The sequence below is a fragment of the Electrophorus electricus genome, chromosome 1, assembly GCF_041902795.1.
Source record: "Electrophorus electricus isolate QZ-2024a chromosome 1, ASM4190279v1, whole genome shotgun sequence".
NCBI lineage: Eukaryota > Metazoa > Chordata > Actinopteri > Gymnotiformes > Gymnotidae > Electrophorus > Electrophorus electricus.
The window spans coordinates 2,478,721-2,497,465 of NC_137497.1; the positions used below are offsets into that span (position 1 = coordinate 2,478,721).

Consider the following 18,745-nt stretch of genomic DNA (forward strand, 5'->3'; position numbering starts at 1 on the left):
CAAGCAGGTGATGATCAAGACAGTAAACACCATCTCATTAAGAGAGACACAGACACTAAATAAATGTCATCTTATACCTAGCCAGAGTTACATGTCTCCTACTGTTAATACCTCTATATCAACACTAAATGTCATCTTATACCTACCCAGAGTTACATGTCTCCTACTGTTAATACCTCTATATCACCACTAAATGTCATCTTATACCTACCCAGAGTTACATGTCTAATACTGTTAATACCTCTATATCACCACTAAATGTCATCTTATACCACCCAGAGTTACATGTCTCCTACTGTTAATACATCTATATCACCACTAAATGTCATCTTGTACCTACCCAGAGTTACATGTCTCCTACTGTTAATACCTCTATATCACCACTAAATGTCATCTTATACCCACCCAGAGTTATGTCTCCTACTGTTAATACCTCTATATCACCACTAAATGTCATCTTATACCTACCCAGAGCTACATGTCTCCTACTGTTAATACCTCTATATCAGCACTAAATGTCATCTTATACCTACCCAGAGTTACATGTCTAATACTGTTAATACCTCTATATCAACACTAAATGTCATCTTATACCTACCCAGAGTTATGTCTCCTACTGTTAATACCTCTATATCAGCACTAAATGTCATCTTATACCTACCCAGAGTTACGTGTCTCCTCAGCTTGAGGAATCTTCATCTATCTCAGTGGGTGTCAGCAGAGAGGTTTCTTCAGATTCATGTGTCTCTGTTGTCTGTATTTTGTCTGGGTCAGAGCATAACGTGTTTATGATCTGATTAGTGTAAAGCAGACTGTTTTCTCTGTCCCTGGACTACGTTCCTAAGAGAGATAGAAATGAATTTATTTCCTGATCATATTCTAATACTAAATCATACACGTTACTTCATCCAACCATAAATATAAAATCATATATTCTCATTTTTCTTTACTTTTTCTTTACATCATTACTGTATGAGGTTACTGACTGTTAGTGTATATATACTCTCAGTCTGACTACACTACAGTGTTTGTGTGTGTGTCTGTGTGTGTGTCTGTGTGTGTGTGTGTGCGTGCGTGTGTATTTTTCCATCTCTTTGTGGTTCCTTAATCTTTCCCAAATTCCAGTAATATTATTATTTACTTTTTAAATAGAAAATAAAGCTGCAGACTCAGTAATTAATTGAAGAGAATGGCAGGTCACACAAATGAGTCACAGTCCAGAATATGTCTACCAGTCCAGGAGGTCATGATCTTTATACAGTTTCTCCAAGGACAGTTACACAACCACTATTTTCAGAGGTCTGACACAGAGACCATCTGAGCCCTTACTGAAGTCTACAGAGGCCTTTTCTACATGAACACAGTTTATTTTAAACCATCCACATTTTCCTGCTTACAATATCATTTTATTACCTCATCTTCCTATCTTGTGTTTTGTTATTGCTCCTTTTCCATGCATACCTTTTATTTTCTCATTATTGTTGAATCTCTTGTCTTCGTCTCATCTTCCCTTTGCTCTTTGTCTCTGTTAGCAGGGGGAGGGGTGATCTCCTCCAGGTGTCCAGGTGTGGAGTGTGTGAGCAGGTTCTGACAGACCCAGTCTCCATCACCTGTGGACACAGGTTCTGCAGACAGTGTATCAGCAGTTACTGGGACCCGTCTGCTCCATCACGAGACTTTTCCTGTCCCCAGTGCAGAAAGAGATTCAGAACCCGACTTGTTCTACACCCACACAAAGACATGGAAGTGTCCATACAGCAGGACTCTCGCACACCAGTGGATGACGTCCTACACACACACAAAACCAGCATGAAGAACAAGTATGAGAGTTTATTTGAGGGAACCAAATCACAAGAGAATAAAACCCTCCTGAACAGGGTTTACACACAACTCTACATCATAGAGGGAGAGAGTGAAGGAGTAAATGAAGAACATGAGGTTTTACAGATGGAGAAAACACTCAGGAAACAGCTGGTACAAGACACGCCAATCTACTGCTCAGACATCTTTAAACCTGTACAAGGTCCTGAAGGAGAAATGGCTGAAGGTGTCAGCCACACAGAAACAAAAGAAGATAAAGGCCCAGAAGTGCCAGAGCTCAAAACTGTTCTGACTAAAGGCATTGCAGGCATTGGGAAAACTGTCTCAGTGCAGAAGTTTATTCTGGACTGGGCCGAGGGAAAAGCCAATCAGGATGTAGATTTCATGTTTGTGCTTCCATTCCGTGAGTTGAACCTCGTTAAAGATGACCAGTACAGTCTGCATAGACTCCTGTGTGACTTCCACCCTGAGATAAAAGACCTGGACCCAAAGATATATGATGTGTGCAAATTTGTGTTCATCTTTGATGGCCTGGATGAAAGCAGAATTCAACTGAACTTTTCCCAGTGTCATAAAGTATCTGAAATAAGCATGACATCATCAGTGGGTGTGTTGACGTCAAACCTCATCAAAGGAGAGCTGCTTCCCTCTGCTCTCATCTGGATAACCTCCCGACCAGCAGCAGCCAATCAAATCCCTCCTCACTACATCAACCGTGTGACAGAAATTCAGGGATTCACGGACCCACAGAAGGAGGAGTACTTCAGGAAGAGAATCAGTGACCAAGACCAAGCTGAGAAAATCATCTCACACATAAAGACAGCAAAGAGCCTCCACATCATGTGTCACATACCAGTCTTCTGTTGGATCTCAGCCACTGTGCTTCAGGAAATACTAAAACAAACTGATACAGAAATCCCTAAAACTCTGACTGAGATGTACATACAGTTCTTGCACACTCAGATCAACATGAAGAATGAGAAGTATGAGGGGAAAAAAGAAAGCGATCAAAAGAAATATCTGGAATCCAACAGGTCCATGATTCTGAAACTGGCTGAACTGGCTTTCAAACATCTGATGGAGGGAAACGTGATGTTCTATGAAGAAGATCTGAGAGAGTATGGCATTGATGTCACTGAGGCCTCCGTGTACTCTGGGATCTGCACTGAGATCTTTAGGGAGGAATCTGTGCTTTACCAGAGGAAGGTCTACTGCTTTGTACATCTCAGCTTTCAGGAGTTCTTCGCTGCTCTCTATGTGTTTCACTGCTATGTGGAAAAGAACATGGAGGTACTGAAGATCTTTCTGCATGGAAGGAACAAATCTTTTCCTGAAGTTTCCTTGGATGTTTTTCTGAAAAGTGCAGTGAATAAAGCCTTGAAGAGCCCAAAAGGAGAGCTGGATCTCTTCCTCCGATTCCTTCATGGCATTTCCCTGGAATCCAATCAGAAACTCCTACACGGCCTACTGACACCCACTCAGAGCAGCCCGGAGAGTGTCAAGAAAATAATACAAAACCTCAGAAAGAGTCAGAGACAGAATGTGAGCCCTGAGAGATACATCAATCTCATTCACTGCTTGATTGAAATGAAGGACACCTCTCTACATGAAAACATCCAGAAATTCCTCAAGGAAGAGTCTTCCAGAAAGCTCACACTGGCTCAGTGCTCAGCACTGGCCTTCCAGCTGCAGATGTCAGAGGAGGTGCTGGATGAACTGAGCTTGAAGAAATACAAAACAACTCCAAATGGGTATTGGAGACTCCTCCCAGCTGTGAGCAACTGTAGACGGGCTCTGTGAGTATTTAACCACAATCACTGTATCTTAGTTAACTGAGGTTGAATCAGATTTTCTTCCACATATGCAAACCACAGTGAAAGAGCACAGATGCAGGTGTTTGATAGACAGGAGGTGGAGTCTGATAGCAGGAGCAGCAGACTGCAGGGATGGGAGGGAGGGGTATTAGAATCATCTGGGAGGGGTATTAGAATCATCAGGGGTGGAAACAGTATATAAGTGATTAAATATACTGGACAAAACCGTATACAAGTGGCGTACAAGACATACAAAAACACTGTCCAACAATCACAGACCCAGGAGATCAGAGACCAGATGTACAAAAACACTACAACAATCAAAGACGAGGAAAGCAGAGCAAAAAGTCATGATTAACAGCAGGAATTTAGAAGACTGAGTAGGCGGGTGTGTAGAGTTTATATAGGGTGGTAGTTAAGGGTAGACAGGTGTGTAGAGTTTATATAGGGAGCTGGTTAAGGGTAGACAGGTGTGTAGAGTTTATATAGAGAGCTGGTTAAGGGTAGACAGGTGTGTAGAGTTTATATAGGGAGGAGATTAAGGGTAGACAGGTGTGTAGAGTTTATATAGGGAGCTGGTTAAGGGTAGACAGGTGTGTAGAGTGTGAACTATAAACTGTAAAGTTACTCTTATGAACTTTTCTATAAGTGTACCTGTAAGACAGGTGTACAGAATAGTGTTTCCTACCCATAAGTAAAGTATAAACTATATACAGCAAATGTACTATTATAGACACTCAGGAGGGATTTCTGTGAATTCATTCTTGAATGAAAACATTTACTGTGCATCCACAGTAGGGCAGTTTCAGGATGTTTTCTTTCTAAATATTGGGATGTATCAGATATTCAGTGAAAATTGCTACATTTTGTAAAACAGTCACATCAGCATGGAGGTGGAATGAAGTGATGGTGTGTGCAGTTTATGTCACACTGGAGGCTTAGTTCTAGTCCTGGAAAACATCACTAACCTCCCGTTCTGTAAAACCAGGACTCAAACCTCCCCTCCTCACACACACACTTTATTTACTACATAAGCACCTCTTTCAGGGAAGTTCATTATGAGTCTTGGACACTCGTATTATGATGTTTCTGACTGTAATGATCTACTCATCACATGTGCTACTGCTGTGCTGCTACTGAGATTCAGTATTTCATATACAGTTTACAGAGCTCAATACACTCATATTTACACTGTACACATTGCAACGCAATGGATTATATATAATGTTTCCTGTATGTTGCATGATATCCAATCGCGTGTGTGTGTGTGTGTATGTATGTATGTATGTATATATCTATATATATATATATATATATATATATATATATATATATAATATGCTAAATTAGATTTTGTTCATTAAAATGGTCAAACATTGTTTCTCACCTTCTCCTGAAATTTACTCTCAGCTGTATTTCTCCCCTTTTACAGATTAGCTCACTGCAGCCTCACTGCAGAGACCTGTAAAATGATCTCATCAGTTCTTCAAACAGCGAACCTCCCCCTGAGAGAATTGGACCTTAGTCATAATGAATTACAGGATTCAGGAGTGGAGCATCTCTCAGCTGGGCTGAAGAGTTCACACTGTAAAGTAGAGATACTCAGGTAAGATTTCTCTGAATTCATTCTTCAGTGCAAACATTAAGCTGTGACTATACAGCAGGGCGCTTTCAATATGTCTATTTCTACATGTTCAATATGTTATTTCATAAATATTGTGATGCATCAGATTTTAAACTAAACTGCACATGTGAAAGGTGTTAAGTAATGTAATAATAATAACTGCGGTGAAGCTGTGGTAGCTGACATTGGAGTGTACCATCATCACTGTCCAGGCCCTTCTGTAAAACCAGGACTCAAACCTCCCCTCCTCACACACACACTTTATTTACTACATAAGCACCTCTTTCAGGGAAGTTCATTATGAGTCTTGGACACTCGTATTATGATGTTTCTGACTGTAATGATCTACTCATCACATGTGCTACTGCTGTGCTGCTACTGAGATTCAGTATTTCATATACAGTTTACAGAGCTCAATACACTCATATTTACACTGTACACATTGCAACGCAATGGATTATATATAATGTTTCCTGTATGTTGCATGATATCCAATCGCGTGTGTGTGTGTGTGTGTGTGTGTGTGTATGTATGTATGTATGTATGTATATATATAATATATATATGCTAAATTAGATTTTGTTCATTAAAATGGTCAAACATTGTTTCTCACCTTCTCCTGAAATTTACTCTCAGCTGTATTTCTCCCCTTTTACAGATTAGCTCACTGCAGCCTCACTGCAGAGACCTGTAAAATGATCTCATCAGTTCTTCAAACAGCGAACCTCCCCCTGAGAGAATTGGACCTTAGTCATAATGAATTACAGGATTCAGGAGTGGAGCATCTCTCAGCTGGGCTGAAGAGTTCACACTGTAAAGTAGAGATACTCAGGTAAGATTTCTCTGAATTCATTCTTCAGTGCAAACATTAAGCTGTGACTATACAGCAGGGTGCTTTCAATATGTCTATTTCTACATGTTCAATATGTTATTTCATAAATATTGTGATGCATCAGATTTTAAACTGTAAACTGCACATGTGAAAGGTGTTAAGTAATGTAATAATAATAACTGCGGTGAAGCTGTGGTAGCTGACATTGGAGTGTACCATCATCACTGTCCAGGCCCTTCTGTAAAACCAGGACTCAAACCTCCCCTCCTCACACACACACTTTATTTACTACATAAGCACCTCTTTCAGGGAAGTTCATTATGAGTCTTGGACACTCGTATTATGATGTTTCTGACTGTAATGATCTACTCATCACATGTGCTACTGCTGTGCTGCTACTGAGATTCAGTATTTCATATACAGTTTACAGAGCTCAATACACTCATATTTACACTGTACACATTGCAACGCAATGGATTATATATAATGTTTCCTGTATGTTGCATGATATCCAATCGCGTGTGTGTGTGTGTGTGTGTGTGTGTGTGTGTGTGTATATATATATATATATATATATATATATATATATAATATGCTAAATTAGATTTTGTTCATTAAAATGCTCAAACATTGTTTCTCACCTTCTCCTGAAATTTACTCTCAGCTGTATTTCTCCCCTTTTACAGATTAGCTCACTGCAACCTCACTGCAGAGACCTGTAAAATGATCTCATCAGTTCTTCAAACAGCAAACCTCCCCCTGAGAGAATTGGACCTTAGTCTTAATGAATTACAGGATTCAGGAGTGGAGCATCTCTCAGCTGGGCTGAACAGTTCACATTGTAAAGTAGAGATACTCAGGTAAGATTTCTCTGAATTCATTCTTCAGTGCAAACATTAAGCTGTGAATGTACAGCAGGAAATTTTCAAGATGTCTTTATTTCTACATGCTTAATATGTTATTTAATAAATATTGTGATGCATCAGATTTTAGTGAAAATTGCTGCATTTTCTGAAATTGCCATGGCAAGATGGTAAGGAGAAGGATGGTAAGATGTTATAGAATGTGTTCAATTTTTTTCAAACTGGAGTCTTTCTGGAATTTTTTAATCCTAGCCCTGGTATAAATCAGTTACACTGCATTGTAACTCCCCATCCTGGAAACTGCCAGGACATTTATGAGTAAAACTCCATTCCATTTGCATTGGGATGTGCCATCGTCACTGTAGCAAGGGTTCAGTCCCCAGCAGGCATCATGAAGCTCCCATCACTGGCAGCTGCCAATATCAAGAGTAACCATAACAGTAGAGACTGGAGCCTGCCAGTATCAAGAGTAACCATAACAGGAGAGACTGGAGCCTGCCAGTATCAAGAGTAACCATAACAGGAGAGACTGGAGCCTGCCAGTATCAAGAGTAACCATAACAGCAGAGACTGGAGCCTGCCAGTATCAAGAGTAACCATAACAGCAGAGACTGGAGCCTGCCAGTATCAAGAGTAACCATAACAGCAGAGACTGGAGCCTGCCAGTATCAAGAGTAACCATAACAGGAGAGACTGGAGCCTGCCAGTATCAAGAGTAACCATAACAGGAGAGACTGGAGCCTGCCATTATCAAGAGTAACCATAACAGGAGAGACTGGAGCCTGCCAGAATCAAGAGTAACCATAACAGGAGAGACTGGAGCCTGCCAGTATCAAGTGTAACTATAACAGGAGAGACTGGAGCCTGCCAGTATCAAGTGTAACTATAACAGGAGAGACTGGAGCCTGCCAGTATCAAGTGTAACTATAACAGGAGAGACTGGAGCCTGCCAGTATCAAGTGTAACTATAACAGGAGAGACTGGAGCCTGCCAGTATCAAGTGTAACTATAACACGAGAGACTGGAGCCTGCCAGTATCAAGTGTAACTATAACACGAGAGACTGGAGCCTGCCAGTATCAAGTGTAACTATAACACGAGAGACTGGAGCCTGCCAGTATCAAGTGTAACTATAACACGAGAGACTGGAGCCTGCCAGTATCAAGTGTAACTATAACAGGAGAGACTGGAGCCTGCCAGTATCAAGTGTAACTATAACAGGAGAGACTGGAACCTGCCAGTATCAAGTGTAACTATAACAGGAGAGACTGGAGCCTGCCAGTATCAAGTGTAACTATAACAGGAGAGACTGGAGCCTGCCAGTATCAAGTGTAACTATAACAGGAGAGACTGGAGCCTGCCAGTTGTGAGTAGTTAGCATATTTCCCAGCATCCATAGTCCTGAAAAATTGAGGTTCTTATGAGGTTCTTTCTGGCTGATGATTGACATTAATTTAATCTTAGACAGCCTGTGTAATGGCTTTGAAGGACAAATGAAGGACTATGGAATTTGTTGTTCTAAACAAGCATTTATATTTTTCCTTTTAATCAGTTTTTTTCTTTATTTTTTGCTGAAAGACATGTTATAAGGTCATGATATACCAAAAATTTGCCATGTTATAGCATACACATGAAATTCACCGGATATTCACCAACAATATATAGTCTTCTGGGTGTATTAACAGTGAAGGTAGTACATGCTCAAATAATTCAAAAGATTTTCTAACATTGTTTATTGCACAGGAGCACATTCAGAAGGCTCACAGTAGCTCCTGTAACCTGGTAAAACAGGAAGAGTAAAGTGATCATGGTAGCTCCTGTAACCTGGTGAAGCAGGTAGAGTAAAGTGATCATGGTAGCTCCTGTAACCTGGTGAAGCAGGTAGAGTAAAGTGATCATGGTAGCTCCTGTAACCTGGTGAAGCAGGTAGAGTAAAGTGATCATGGTAGCTCCTGTAACCTGGTGAAGCAGGTAGAGTAAGGTGATCATGGTAGCTCCTGTAACCTGGTGAAGCAGGTAGAGTAAGGTGATCATGGTAGCTCCTGTAACCTGGTGAAGCAGGTAGAGTAAGGTGATCATAGTAGCTCCTTTAACTAGTAGTAGATATCGTCATCACTGAGCAGATATCATCATCACTGACTAGATATCTTCATATATAAGATATATTCTGATTAGGTTGTAATGACAGCCATCACTGGTTGTAGTTTATATTGTTGTAACTATATCAGACAGGTCTCTGATGGATCATGTCTGATCCAGAATCTACTCCATTTCTCTCAATGAGAAACTCAGTTCTCTGCCATGCGAGTAGTGTAATAGAAAACATTCCCTCTTATTACATGTTCAGGCTGTAGTACCAAGCTACAGAAAATAACTGCATGTGAATGAATATGCTACAGTAAGTATATGGTTATATTTATAGAGAAGTGTAGGTAATGTTTATTAGTCTGTTTTGGGCTGTTGTAGTCTGTCATATATACTCACCATGTCAGTAGTTTATTATAAATGTACATTAGACCTCCATACGAGACCTCACCATGTCAGTAGTTTATTATAAATGTACATTAGACCTCCATACGAGACCTCACCATGTCAGTAGTTTATTATAAATGTACATTAGACCTCCATACGAGACCTCACCATGTCAGTAGTTTATTATAAATGTACATTAGACCTCCATACGAGACCTCACCATGTCAGTAGTTTATTATAAATGTATATTAGACCTCCATACGAGACCTCACCATGTCAGTAGTTTATTATAAAGTACAGGGTGAAGCCTCCACTACAGTTCCAGCCTTTCTAGCTACCCCATGCAAGCTGGTCTGGAAATGCGTCTCACTCTCTGTCTCTCTCTGTCTGTCTCCCTCCTTTCTGCAGACTGTCTGGTTGTTTGGTCACAGAGGAAGGTTGTTCTTCTCTGGCTTCAGCTCTGAGGTCAAACCCCTCACACCTGAAAGAACTGGATCTGACCTACAACCACCCAGGAGAGTCAGGAGTGAATCTGCTCTCTGCTAGACTGGAGGATCCCCACTGCAGACTGGACACACTCAAGTATGTAAACACACTGTGTTTGGTGTGAACACACACTCCAAATTTGAGAGGCACAAATCCAAGTGAAAAATGATGAATTTGGGAAAAAATGATGAATTTGGGTGTGCACATATGTCGAATAATCACCCATAACAGCAGACACAGATATGAGGTTCAGTCACTTTAATAATTTTCATGTATGTGAGAGGAACAGCCAGTCCAATCTCTTCTGACCCACTTCTAAAAAACAGACCAATTTATACTTCAGTATTACTCAAATACATACAGTGTCATACATGACACACGTGTTTTTATTCCTTAATTACATACAGTGTCATACTGTCGTACAGTGTGCTGTTATTGTGAGTGTGTGTGTGTTATAATGAGTTGTAGTACAGTGTGTGCTATTATTGTGAGCGTGTTTATAGTGAATTGTAGTAGTGATGTAAGCCATCACAATAAAGGTGTATTCAGAATTAAATTTCAAAAATATCAGAATACATATAAATGTATAACGTAATGAAAATTGATGCACAGTTCAGTCCACATAAATCACTGTAGTTCAAACTGTGTGATGGGTTGTGAAAAAGTGAATGCAGAATTGACAAATATTTGTTAACTGTAGAAATCTGTAAAGCAATCATGATGAATCGTGACAGTATGTGATCAGGTTAGTGTTAACACTGCCCTCTAGTGGTGAGGTTCGGTAACACTGCCCTCTAGTGGTGAGGTTCGGTAACACTAGAGGGCAGTGTTACCGTATCTCAGTGGTGAGCTACTAGTGGTGAGGTACGGTAACACTGCCCTCTAGTGGTGAGGTACGGTAACTGCTGTACTGCAGTATATCATAACTTTCGGCCCCCAAAACACCTTCATCCCTTTAATTGATAGACTGGAATTTTTGAACTTTCAATCTATGATATAAATAAACAAACAAACAAACAAACATGCATACATACACACAGTGAGAGAGCGCTAATAGCTTAGAGTATTAAAACGTTTCCTTGTCTGTTTTTTACACACACAGATAATACACTATATTGCCAAAAGTATTCGCTCACCATCCAAATCATTGTATGCAGGTGTTCCAATGTCTTCCATGGTCACAGGTGTATAAAGCCAAGCACCCAGACATCCACACTGCTTCTACTAACATGTGTGAAAGAATGGGCCACTCTCAGGAGCTCAGTGCATTCCAGAGTGGTACTATGATAGGATGACACCTGTCCAAGTCCAGACATTTCAGTGTGAGAGAGAGAGACAGAGAAACCCATTTCTGTGTGTGGGTGTGAGTGTGTATGTGAGAGAGAGAGACATAACTATTATCTGTGTGAGAGAGAGAGAGACAGAACTATTATCTGTGTGAGAGACAGAACTATTATCTGTGTGAGAGAGAGAGACAGAACTATTATCTGTGTGAGAGAGAGAGAGAGAGAGAGAGAGAGAGAGACAGAACTATTATCTGTGTGAGAGAGAGAGAACTATTATCTGTGAGAGAGAGAGAGAACTATTATCTGTGAGAGAGAGAGAGAGAACTATTATCTGTGAGAGAGAGAGAGAACTATTATCTGTGTGAAAGAGAGGGAGAGACAGAACTATTATCTGTGTGAAAGAGAGGGAGAGAGACAGAACGATTATCTGTGAGAGAGAGAGACAGAACTATTATTTGAGAGGGAGAGAGAGAGAGAGAGAGAGAGACAGAACTATTATCTGTGTGTGAGAGAGAGAGCGAGAGAGAGAGAGAACTATTATCTGTGTGAGAGAGAGAGAGAACTATTATCTGTGAGAGAGAGAGAGAGAGAGACAGAACTATTATCTGTGTGTGAGAGAGAGAGCGAGAGAGAGAGAGAACTATTATCTGTGAGAGAGAGAGAGAGAACTATTATCTGTGAGAGAGAGAGAGAGAGAGACAGAACTATTATCTGTGTGTCAGAGAGAGAGAGAGAGAACTATTATCTGTGTGAGAGAGAGAGAGAGAGAGACAACTATTATCTGTGTGAGAGAGAGAGAGAACTATTATCTGTGTGAGAGAGAGAGAGAGAGAGACAACTATTATCTGTGTGAGAGAGAGAGAGAGAGAACTATTATCTGTGTGAGAGGGAGAGAGAGAGACAGAACTATTATCTGTGTGAGAGAGAGAGACAGAACTATTATCTGTGTGAGAGAGAGACAGAATTATTATCTGTGTGAGAGAGAGAGACAGAACTATTATCTGTGTGAGAGAGAGAGAGACAGAACTATTATCTGTGTGAGAGAGAGAGAGACAGAACTATTATTTGTGTGAGAGAGAGCGAGAGAGAGAGAGACAGAACTATTATTTGTGTGAGAGAGAGTGAGAGAGAGAGAGACAGAACTATCTGTGTGAGAGCGAGAGAGAGAGACAGAACTATTATCTGTTAGAGAGGGAGAGAGAGAGACAGAACTATTATCTTTGTGTGAGAGAGAGAGAGAACTTATCTATGTGTGTGAGAGAGAGAGAGAGAGAACTATTATCTATGTGTGTGAGAGAGAGAGAGAGAGAACTATTATCTGTGTGAGAGGGAGAGAGAGAGACAGAACTATTATCTGTGTGAGAGAGAGAGACAGAACTATTATCTGTGTGAGAGAGAGAGAGACAGAACTATTATTTGTGTGAGAGAGAGCGAGAGAGAGAACTATTATCTGTGTGAGAGAGAGCGAGAGAGAGAGAGACAGAACTATGTGTGAGAGCGAGAGATAACTATTATCTGTTAGAGAGGGAGAGAGAGAGAGAGAGAGAGAGACAGAACTATTATCTGTGAGAGAGAGGGAGAGAGAGACAGAACTATTATCTGTGAGAGAGAGGGAGAGAGAGACAGAACTATTATCTGTGAGAGAGAGGGAGAGAGAGACAGAACTATTATCTGGGAGAGAGAGGGAGAGAGAGACAGAACTATTATCTGTGAGAGAGAGAGAGAGAGACAGAACTATTATCTGTGTGTGAGAGAGAGAGAGAGAACTATTATCTGTGAGAGAGAGAGAGAGAGAACTATTATCTGTGTGTGAGAGAGAGACAGAACTATTATCTGTGAGAGAGAGAGAGAACTATTATCTGTGTGAGAGAGAGAGAGAGAGAACTATTATCTGTGTGAGAGAGAGCGAGAGAGAGCGAGAGAGAGAACTATTATCTGTGTGAGAGAGAGCGAGAGAGAGCGAGAGAGAGAACTATTATCTGTGTGAGAGAGAGCGAGAGAGAGAGAGACAGAACTATTATCTGTGTGAGAGCGAGAGTGAACTATTATCTGTGTGAGAGAGAGAGAGAGAGACAGAACTATTATCTGTTAGAGAGGGAGAGAGAGAGACAGAACTATTATCTGTGTGAGAGGGAGAGAGAGAGACAGAACTATTATCTGTGTGAGAGAGAGAGAGAGAGACAGAACTATTATCTGTGTTTGAGAGAGAGAGAGAGAGAGAGAGACAGAACTATTATCTGTGTGTGTGAGAGAGAGAGACAGAACTATTATCTGTGAGATGGAGAGAAAGAGAACTATTATCTGTGAGAGAGAGAGAGAGAGAGAGAGAGACAGAACTATTATCTGTGTGTCAGAGAGAGAGAGAGAGAGAGAACTATTATCTGTGTGAGAGAAAGAGAGCGAGAGAGAGAGAGAGAACTATTATCTGTGTGAGAGAGAGAGAACTATTATCTGTGAGAGAGAGAGAGAAAGACAGAACTATTATCTGTGTGAGAGAGAGAGAGAGACAGAACTATTATCTGTGAGAGAGAGAGAGAGAGAGACAGAACTATTATCTGTGTGTGAGAGAGAGAGAGACAGAACTATTATCTGTGAGAGAGAGAGAGAACTATTATCTGTGTGAGAGAGAGAGAGAGACAGAACTATTATCTGTGTGAGAGCGAGAGTGAACTATTATCTGTGAGAGAGAGAAGGAGAGAGAGACAGAACTATCTGTGTGAGAGCGAGAGAGAGAGAGACAGAACTATTATCTGTGTGAGAGAGAGAGAGACAGAACTATTATCTGTGAGAGAGAGAGAGAACTATTATCTGTGAGAGAGAGAGAGAGAACTATTATCTGTGAGAGAGAGAGAGAACTATTATCTGTGAGAGAGAGAGAGACAGAACTATTATCTGTGTGAAAGAGAGGGAGAGAGACAGAACGATTATCTGTGAGAGAGAGAGACAGAACTATTATTTGAGAGGGAGAGAGAGAGAGAGAGACAGAACTATTATCTGTGTGTGTGAGAGAGAGAGACAGAACTATTATCTGTGAGATGGAGAGAGAGAGAGAGAGAGACAGAACTATTATCTGTGTGAGAGAAAGAGAGAGAACTATTATCTGTGTGAGAGAGAGAGAGAGAGAGAGACAACTATTATCTGTGTGAGAGAGAGAGAGAGAGAACTATTATCTGTGTGAGAGGGAGAGAGAGAGACAGAACTATTATCTGTGTGAGAGAGAGAGACAGAACTATTATCTGTGTGTGTGAGAGAGAGAGACAACTATTATCTGTGAGATGGAGAGAGAGAGAGAGAGAGAGAGAACTATTATCTGTGTGAGAGAAAGAGAGCGAGAGAGAGAGAGAACTATTATCTGTGTGAGAGAGAGAGAGAACTATTATCTGTGTGAGAGAGAGAGAGAACTATCTGTGAGAGAGAGAGAGACAGAACTATTATCTGTGTGTCAGAGAGAGAGAGAGAGAACTATTATCTGTGTGAGAGGGAGAGAGAGAGACAGAACTATTATCTGTGTGAGAGAGAGAGACAGAACTATTATCTGTGTGAGAGAGAGAGAGACAGAACTATTATCTGTGTGAGAGAGAGAGAGACAGAACTATTATCTGTGTGTGAGAGAGAGAGAGACAGAACTATTATTTGTGTGAGAGAGAGCGAGAGAGAGAGAGACAGAACTATCTGTGAGAGCGAGAGAGAGAGACAGAACTATTATCTGTTAGAGAGGGAGAGAGAGAGACAGAACTATTATCTTTGTGTGAGAGAGAGAGAGAACTTATCTATGTGTGTGAGAGAGAGAGAGAGAGAGAACTATTATCTGTGTGAGAGGGAGAGAGAGAGACAGAACTATTATCTGTGTGTCAGAGAGAGAGAGAGAGAGAGAGAGAGAACTATTATCTGTGTGAGAGAGAGAGAGAGACAGAACTATTATCTGTGAGAGAGAGAGAGAGAGACAGAACTATTATCTGTGTGTGAGAGAGAGAGAGACAGAACTATTATCTGTGAGAGAGAGAGAACTATTATCTGTGTGAGAGCGAGAGTGAACTATTATCTGTGTGAGAGAGAGGGAGAGAGAGACAGAACTATTATCTGTGTGAGAGGGAGAGAGAGAACTATTATCTGTGAGAGAGAGAGAGAGAACTATTATCTGTGAGAGAGAGAGAGAGAGAGAGAACTATTATCTGTGAGAGAGAGAGAGAGAACTTATCTGTGAGAGAGAGAGAGAACTATTATCTGTGTGACAGAGAGAGAGAGAGAGAACTTTTATCTGTGAGAGAGAGAGAGACAGAACTATTATCTGTGTGAGAGAGGGAGAGAGACAGAACGATTATCTGTGAGAGAGAGAGACAGAACTATTATTTGAGAGGGAGAGAGAGAGAGAGAGACAGAACTATTATCTGTGTGTGAGAGAGAGAGAGAGAGAGAGAGAGACAGAACTATTATCTGTGTGTGTGAGAGAGAGAGACAGAACTATTATCTGTGAGATGTAGAGAGAGAGAGAGAGAGACAGAACTATTATCTGTGTGAGAGAGAGAGAGAACTATTATCTGTGAGAGAGAGAGAGAGAGAGAACTATTATCTGTGTGAGAGAAAGAGAGCGAGAGAGAGAGAGAACTATTATCTGTGTGAGAGAGAGAGAGAACTATTATCTGTGTGAGAGAGAGAGAACTATTATCTGTGAGAGAGAGAGAGAGAGACAGAACTATTATCTGTGTGTCAGAGAGAGAGAGAGAACTATTATCTGTGTGAGAGAGAGAGAGAGAGAACTATTATCTGTGTGAGAGAGAGAGAGAGAGAGACAACTATTATCTGTGTGAGAGAGAGAGACAACTATTATCTGTGTGAGAGAGAGAGAGAGAGAGAACTATTATCTGTGTGAGAGGGAGAGAGAGAGACAGAACTATTATCTGTGTGAGAGAGAGAGACAGAACTATTATCTGTGTGAGAGAGAGAGTGACAGAACTATTATCTGTGTGTGAGAGAGAGAGAGACAGAACTATTATTTGTGTGAGAGAGAGCGAGAGAGAGAGACAGAACTATCTGTGTGAGAGCGAGAGAGAGAGACAGAACTATTATTTGTTAGAGAGGGAGAGAGACAGAACTATTATCTGTGTGAGAGAGAGAGTGACAGAACTATTATCTTTGTGTGAGAGAGAGAGAGAACTTATCTATGTGTGTGAGAGAGAGAGAGAGAGAACTATTATCTATGTGTGTGAGAGAGAGAGAGAGAGAACTATTATCTATGTGTGTGAGAGAGAGAGAGAGAGACAGAACTATTATCTGTGTGAGAGAGAGAGAGAGAGAGAGAGACAGAACTATTATCTGTGTGTGAGAGAGAGAGAGACAGAACTATTATCTGTTAGAGAGGGAGAGAGAGAGACAGAACTATTATCTGTGTGAGAGGGAGAGAGAGAGACAGAACTATTATCTGTGTGAGAGAGAGAGAGAGAGAGAGAGAGACAGAACTATTATCTGTGTGTGAGAGAGAGAGAGAGACAGAACTATTATCTGTGTTTGAGAGAGAGAGAGAGAGAGAGAGAGAGACAGAACTATTATCTGTGTGTGTGAGAGAGAGAGACAGAACTATTATCTGTGAGATGGAGAGAGAGAGAGAGAGAGACAGAACTATTATCTGTGTGAGAGAAAGAGAACTATTATCTGTGAGAGAGAGAGAGAGAGAGAGAGACAGAACTATTATCTGTGTGTCAGAGAGAGAGAGAGAGAGAACTATTATCTGTGTGAGAGAAAGAGAGCGAGAGAGAGAGAGAGAACTATTATCTGTGTGAGAGAGAGAGAGAACTATTATCTGTGAGAGAGAGAGAGAGAGACAGAACTATTATCTGTGTGAGAGAGAGAAAACTATTATCTGTGTGAGAGCGAGAGAGAGAGAGAGAGACAGAACTATTATCTGTGTGAGAGAGAGAGAGAGACAGAACTATTATCTGTGTGAGAGAGAGAGAGACAGAACTATTATCTGTGTGAGAGAGAGAGAGACAGAACTATTATCTGTGAGAGAGAGAGAGAACTATTATCTGTGTGAGAGAGAGAGAGAGAGACAGAACTATTATCTGTGTGAGAGCGAGAGTGAACTATTATCTGTGTGAGAGAGAGGGAGAGAGAGACAACTATCTGTGTGAGAGCGAGAGAGAGAGAGACAGAACTATTATCTGTGTGAGAGAGAGAGACAGAACTATTATCTGTGAGAGAGAGAGAGACAGAACTATTATCTGTGAGATGGAGAGAGAGAGAGAGAGAGACAGAACTATTATCTGTGTGAGAGAAAGAGAGAGAACTATTATCTGTGTGAGAGAGAGAGAGAGAGAGAGACAACTATTATCTGTGTGAGAGAGAGAGAGAGAGAACTATTATCTGTGTGAGAGGGAGAGAGAGAGACAGAACTATTATCTGTGTGAGAGAGAGAGACAGAACTATTATCTGTGTGTGTGAGAGAGAGAGACAACTATTATCTGTGAGATGGAGAGAGAGAGAGAGAGAGAGAGAACTATTATCTGTGTGAGAGAAAGAGAGCGAGAGAGAGAGAGAACTATTATCTGTGTGAGAGAGAGAGAGAACTATTATCTGTGTGAGAGAGAGAGAGAACTATCTGTGAGAGAGAGAGAGACAGAACTATTATCTGTGTGTCAGAGAGAGAGAGAGAGAACTATTATCTGTGTGAGAGGGAGAGAGAGAGACAGAACTATTATCTGTGTGAGAGAGAGAGACAGAACTATTATCTGTGTGAGAGAGAGAGAGACAGAACTATTATCTGTGTGAGAGAGAGAGAGACAGAACTATTATCTGTGTGTGAGAGAGAGAGAGACAGAACTATTATTTGTGTGAGAGAGAGCGAGAGAGAGAGAGACAGAACTATCTGTGAGAGCGAGAGAGAGAGACAGAACTATTATCTGTTAGAGAGGGAGAGAGAGAGACAGAACTATTATCTTTGTGTGAGAGAGAGAGAGAACTTATCTATGTGTGTGAGAGAGAGAGAGAGAGAGAACTATTATCTGTGTGAGAGGGAGAGAGAGAGACAGAACTATTATCTGTGTGTCAGAGAGAGAGAGAGAGAGAGAGAGAGAACTATTATCTGTGTGAGAGAGAGAGAGAGACAGAACTATTATCTGTGAGAGAGAGAGAGAGAGACAGAACTATTATCTGTGAGAGAGAGAGAACTATTATCTGTGTGAGAGCGAGAGTGAACTATTATCTGTGTGAGAGAGAGGGAGAGAGAGACAGAACTATTATCTGTGTGAGAGGGAGAGAGAGAACTATTATCTGTGAGAGAGAGAGAGAGAACTATTATCTGTGAGAGAGAGAGAGAGAGAGAGAACTATTATCTGTGAGAGAGAGAGAGAGAACTTATCTGTGAGAGAGAGAGAGAACTATTATCTGTGTGACAGAGAGAGAGAGAGAACTTTTATCTGTGAGAGAGAGAGAGACAGAACTATTATCTGTGTGAGAGAGGGAGAGAGACAGAACGATTATCTGTGAGAGAGAGAGACAGAACTATTATTTGAGAGGGAGAGAGAGAGAGAGAGACAGAACTATTATCTGTGT

General features: G+C 40.9%; 2 protein-coding genes across 6 annotated transcripts in view; one reads left to right on the forward strand and one right to left on the reverse strand.

The window, feature by feature from the left end:
* LOC118241310 (uncharacterized) overlaps window positions 1–18,745 on the reverse strand; it is a 451,150-nt gene that overhangs the window by 271,843 nt on the left and 160,562 nt on the right. The gene's annotated exons all lie outside the window — the stretch shown is intronic.
* The window catches only part of LOC118241328 (NACHT, LRR and PYD domains-containing protein 3-like), a 235,683-nt gene that overhangs the window by 144,382 nt on the left and 72,556 nt on the right, over window positions 1–18,745 (forward strand). For 4 of the 5 annotated variants that reach the window (XM_081703338.1, XM_081703744.1, XM_081704154.1 and 1 more), the window contains 5 exons: window positions 1,533–3,617; window positions 5,068–5,241; window positions 5,918–6,091; window positions 6,778–6,951; window positions 9,834–10,007. In XM_081703338.1, coding sequence (XP_081559464.1) covers window positions 1,533–3,617; window positions 5,068–5,241; window positions 5,918–6,091; window positions 6,778–6,951; window positions 9,834–10,007 — 2,781 coding nt within the window. The remainder of the gene's footprint in view (window positions 1–1,532; window positions 3,618–5,067; window positions 5,242–5,917; window positions 6,092–6,777; window positions 6,952–9,833; window positions 10,008–18,745) is intronic. The other variant, XM_081705058.1, reaches the window with a different exon arrangement.